General features: G+C 41.7%; 1 protein-coding gene across 1 annotated transcript; it reads right to left on the reverse strand.

Moving 5' to 3' along the window:
- Positions 1-1543: 1543 nt before the first annotated feature.
- On the reverse strand, positions 1544-1963 carry LOC145010457 (uncharacterized). The gene has a single exon (XM_078968996.1). The coding sequence runs from the start codon at positions 1961-1963 to the stop codon at positions 1544-1546; it is 420 nt and encodes a 139-aa protein (XP_078825122.1).
- Positions 1964-3946: the final 1983 nt, after the last annotated feature.

Below are 3946 nucleotides of genomic sequence, written 5' to 3' on the forward strand. Positions count from 1 at the left end.
GAACCGGAGTTAAAGAGGTCACTTAGGGGGAAATTGTTGAATTATAAAAGTGACCCTCTTGAAATCAACTACCGCAACCTTCTCTCTACTACCGCAACGGTTCAGCACCCGCAGCCAATCCAGCACCCGGAGTCAATTCTGCAACTGCAACCGCAACCAGTCTTTTGCTACCGCAGTCTACTAGATTACTTTTACTTGTCTTTTATGTAATTCACTCTATTATCCAGTATGCCTTGCACGGCTGCTTATAGAGTCTTAGTCTAGTTCATAGTCTCTATAAATAGAGACTCATTCTCTTGTATCGTATACACTTCTTACCACTTACTGATAACTTATGAACTTATTCTGAATATATTTCTCTAAGTTATCTTCTTCATTTCTCTATCTTTCTACTCTTCTTACTCTCAACTGTTACTTAAACATATCTGAATACAACCTCTCTCCAGAGCAAGTCTGTAAGACTTAATCACTAAGTTTGATCTTCCTTATTAACTTGGAGTGAATGCATTCCTTGTTACGAATTAGCTTAAGTGTATTCTTGATATAATAATTGTTGTCATTTCTATTTCTTTAAATTCCGCAACTAACTCCCTAACTCTAACTATATTATTGTTGAGCTTTTAGATCCTTTGAGATTAACTCTATTCTGCAATATACTTGTTCTAACGTTTGTTCAAGTGTGTCTCCAAAGTTTTTCTCTCAACAAACACCTAAAGATCCTAAGCAAGTTTCTAAGTAGATTTAAAGCTTTCAGGTGGGTGTTCTTCGTGTTCTTCGCGTGTTCTTCATGTAAACTATTGAAATTACCAGGTTTTCAGCCAAGTATAAGAAGATTGAAGGATATTATTGAAATGATAACCAGATCAAGAGGTGATATATGTTAGATCTTATGAAGAACTAGTTATTAACACTTGAATATGATGAGAAAGGATGAATTTAGCATGTTCTTGAGGAGAGAGGTTGTTCTTGGCTGATGATACTTGAGAGCATCAGGTTGGAATTCCGTGTGAGAGTGTAGAAATGAAGTAAAATAAGCTGAAACAAATATATATATATATATATATATATATATATATATATATATATGTATATATATATATATATATATATGTATATATATATATATGTATATATGCGGGGGTTCATAGTCAGAAGGGTTCACAGCTGTGAACCTCATACACGGTCCGAAGCCGAGAACAAAATCCAAGATGATAAGGTTCGTTTTTCTGAGGAGATAAGATCAGACGCATTAACGGCCCGAAGCCTAATCACGGCCTCGTTCACAGTCTGAAGGTTTACGGCCTTGTATGCAGCCCTCGTTTGCGGTCCGAAGGGAAAAGAAGAAAAAGAGATGAAACTTCTTGGATTCAATTTAATTCCCTTCTTAAACATCTAATATTCTTAGGGTTTTTAATATGCAAAGGTTATTATTCTATCCTTAATAAAAATCCAAACAATAAAGAGGACTTTAATTGACCCAAGTTTGACTTTACAAGTAGAAAATTAACGGGATGTTACAATGTGCTCCCTCATACGCATCCACCTAGCCAGTGTATGCCTCCTGGAGCGCTTTCTTGCCCTTGGCCTCGTCTACACATTTGAGCCAAGGTGTTGTAAATCCTTTCCGATATAGTTCCTCATCCACGAGCACATACGAAGGTGCTTTAACGCGTATTTTCCTGTCCTCTTCATGGCTTTCCGGTAGAAGATCGTGCTGCAAGTACTCAATTAGAGGGTTCATCCATGTACATTTGGATGTTGTCAAGGTGTTCACTTTCCGCTCATCTATGCTTCTTTCCTTGAGCAACTCCACTAAGACCTTCTTGGACAGGTGGTCAAAGCATGTTGACACCAGCTTGCTTAGGGCGTCTGCCCTTATGTTCTCACTTCTTGGTATTTGCTTAATGACAACCTCTTTGAATGACTTGACGAGCCGTTGCACTATCCTAGCATACTTCTCCATTCTCTTATCTTTTGTTTCGAAGCTTCTGTTTATTTGGTTGGCGGCCAGTCTTGATTCTGTCAGGGCTACCACTGCTTCCACCCCCCATTTGCTTGGCTAATCGTAGGTCGGCAAGCAAAGGCTCGTATTCCACCTCATTATTAAAATTGTGGAAGTCAAAATGGAGAGCGTATATGACTTCCTCCCCCTCTGGGTTGGTCAATATTAGGCCTGCTCCTGAGCCTTCCCTGTTGGACGCACTGTCCGTGTATAAGGTTGATCTCTGCTTGTCCTTTGGTGTTTCCCTTGTTGCTGTTATTCCTTCCTGGTTCATTCTTCCCCTCCCTCGGGGATTTCGAGCAGGAAATCTGCAAGTGCTTTCCCATTGATTCTTGTTCATGGATGATAGTTGATGTCATGTTCACCTAGTTCAATTGCCCATTTTGCAAGTCATCCAGAAGTCTATGGCTTGAGCAATATCTGCTTGATTAGACAGTTTGTTAGTACTTCTATCTGATGTGCCTGGAAATAGCGCCTCAGGCGCCGTGCAGCATAGATGAGTGCGAGCACTAGCTTTTCAAGAGTTGGATAATTGAGTTCAGGACCCTGCAATGCCCGACTAACGAAGTAGACTGGTGTTTGTTTTCCTTCTCTTTCCACGAACAAAACAGATGAGATGGCTTCGGCTAAGGCAGAGAGATACATCTGCAACGTTTCGCCTGGGATAGGGTTGGCTAGCGTGGGTAAATTGTGCAAGGCCTCTTTGATTTGCTGAAGCACTGCCTCTATTGCTGTTGTCCACTGGAAGTTATTTTTCTCAATACATCCCTTAAGCGTGTGAAAGAGTGGCATAGCCTTGTCGGCCGATTTCGAGATGAAGCGACTAAGGGCTGTGAGCTTTCCGTTCAAGCCTTGGGCGTCCCTAAGGGTGCTTAACGACGGGGTCTCCATGAGTTCATCCACCTTGACTGGGCTAGGCTATATTCCTTCCCTGGTAACATAGTATCCCAGGAACTGCCCTTCTTCCACTTGGAAGGTGCGCTCACAAGGGTTTAGTTTCATCCTGGCCTTCTCTAGTAACTTCCCTTCATCTAGGATTTTGATGATGACCATGTCTTCGATATATACCTCAATATTTCTTCCGATTTATTTGGTGAATATGGAGATGAATAATCGTTGGTATGTTGCACCTGCGTTTTTTAGCTTGAACGACATCTTGGTGTAGCAGAAAGCTCCATGGTCTGTGTAAAAAGTTGGTTTCTCTTCGTCTTCTTTGCTCATCAGGATCTAATGATACCCCTTGTATGCATCCAAAAAGCATTTTAACTTGAACCCTTGCAGCAACTCTACCTTCTGACCAATCTCTGTTAAGGGGTAACAGTCTTTGGGGCATGATTTGTTTAAGTCAGAGTAGTCGATGCATATGCGCCATAAGCCGTCATGTTTCCATACCATGACAGGGTTTGCAATCCAGGTTGGGAAGATCACTTCCCTTAGGATCCCTGCTTTTGTCAGTTTGGCTACCTCAGCGTTGATTGCTCTATTACGGTCTCCTTCTTGAACCATCTTTTTCTGCTTAACTTCCTTCGTGCCCTTCTTGATCATTAACATGTGCTCTATTACTTCCAGGTTTACCCCTACCATGTCGGTGGGGGTCCATGCGAAAACATGTTTGTATTGTTTCAAAAGATTGATCGACGCGCGCCTAGTTGGTTCGAGGAGATTACTGTCGACGTTGACCGGCTGATATAGGTATTTTTCTTGGATGACCTCTTTTCCGTTTGCTAGTTTAACTCGTGCCTTCTTACTTTCTTGCGCTATTTCTGCCGGCCGCATGACCTCGAAACATTGTAGCTCCCTCGGCGGAGTTGTGAGGATTGTGCTTGGCCCTTCGGTGATGCTGAATTTTACAATCTCGTGCATTATTAACAGGACTGCTCCTATCTTGAGTAGAGTTGTCCTTCCCAGAATGATTTTATGCTCTACCAGATGTTGTATTATGAC

This window comes from Lactuca saligna, chromosome 8 (genome assembly GCF_052625555.1).
Source record: "Lactuca saligna cultivar CGN05327 chromosome 8, ASM5262555v1, whole genome shotgun sequence".
Lineage (NCBI taxonomy): Eukaryota > Viridiplantae > Streptophyta > Magnoliopsida > Asterales > Asteraceae > Lactuca > Lactuca saligna.

Bases quoted from the DNA above. Each gene is read 5' to 3' on its own strand.
- LOC145010457 (XM_078968996.1), bottom strand. From the start codon at position 1,963: ATGGAGAAGTATGCTAGGATAGTGCAACGGCTCGTCAAGTCATTCAAA.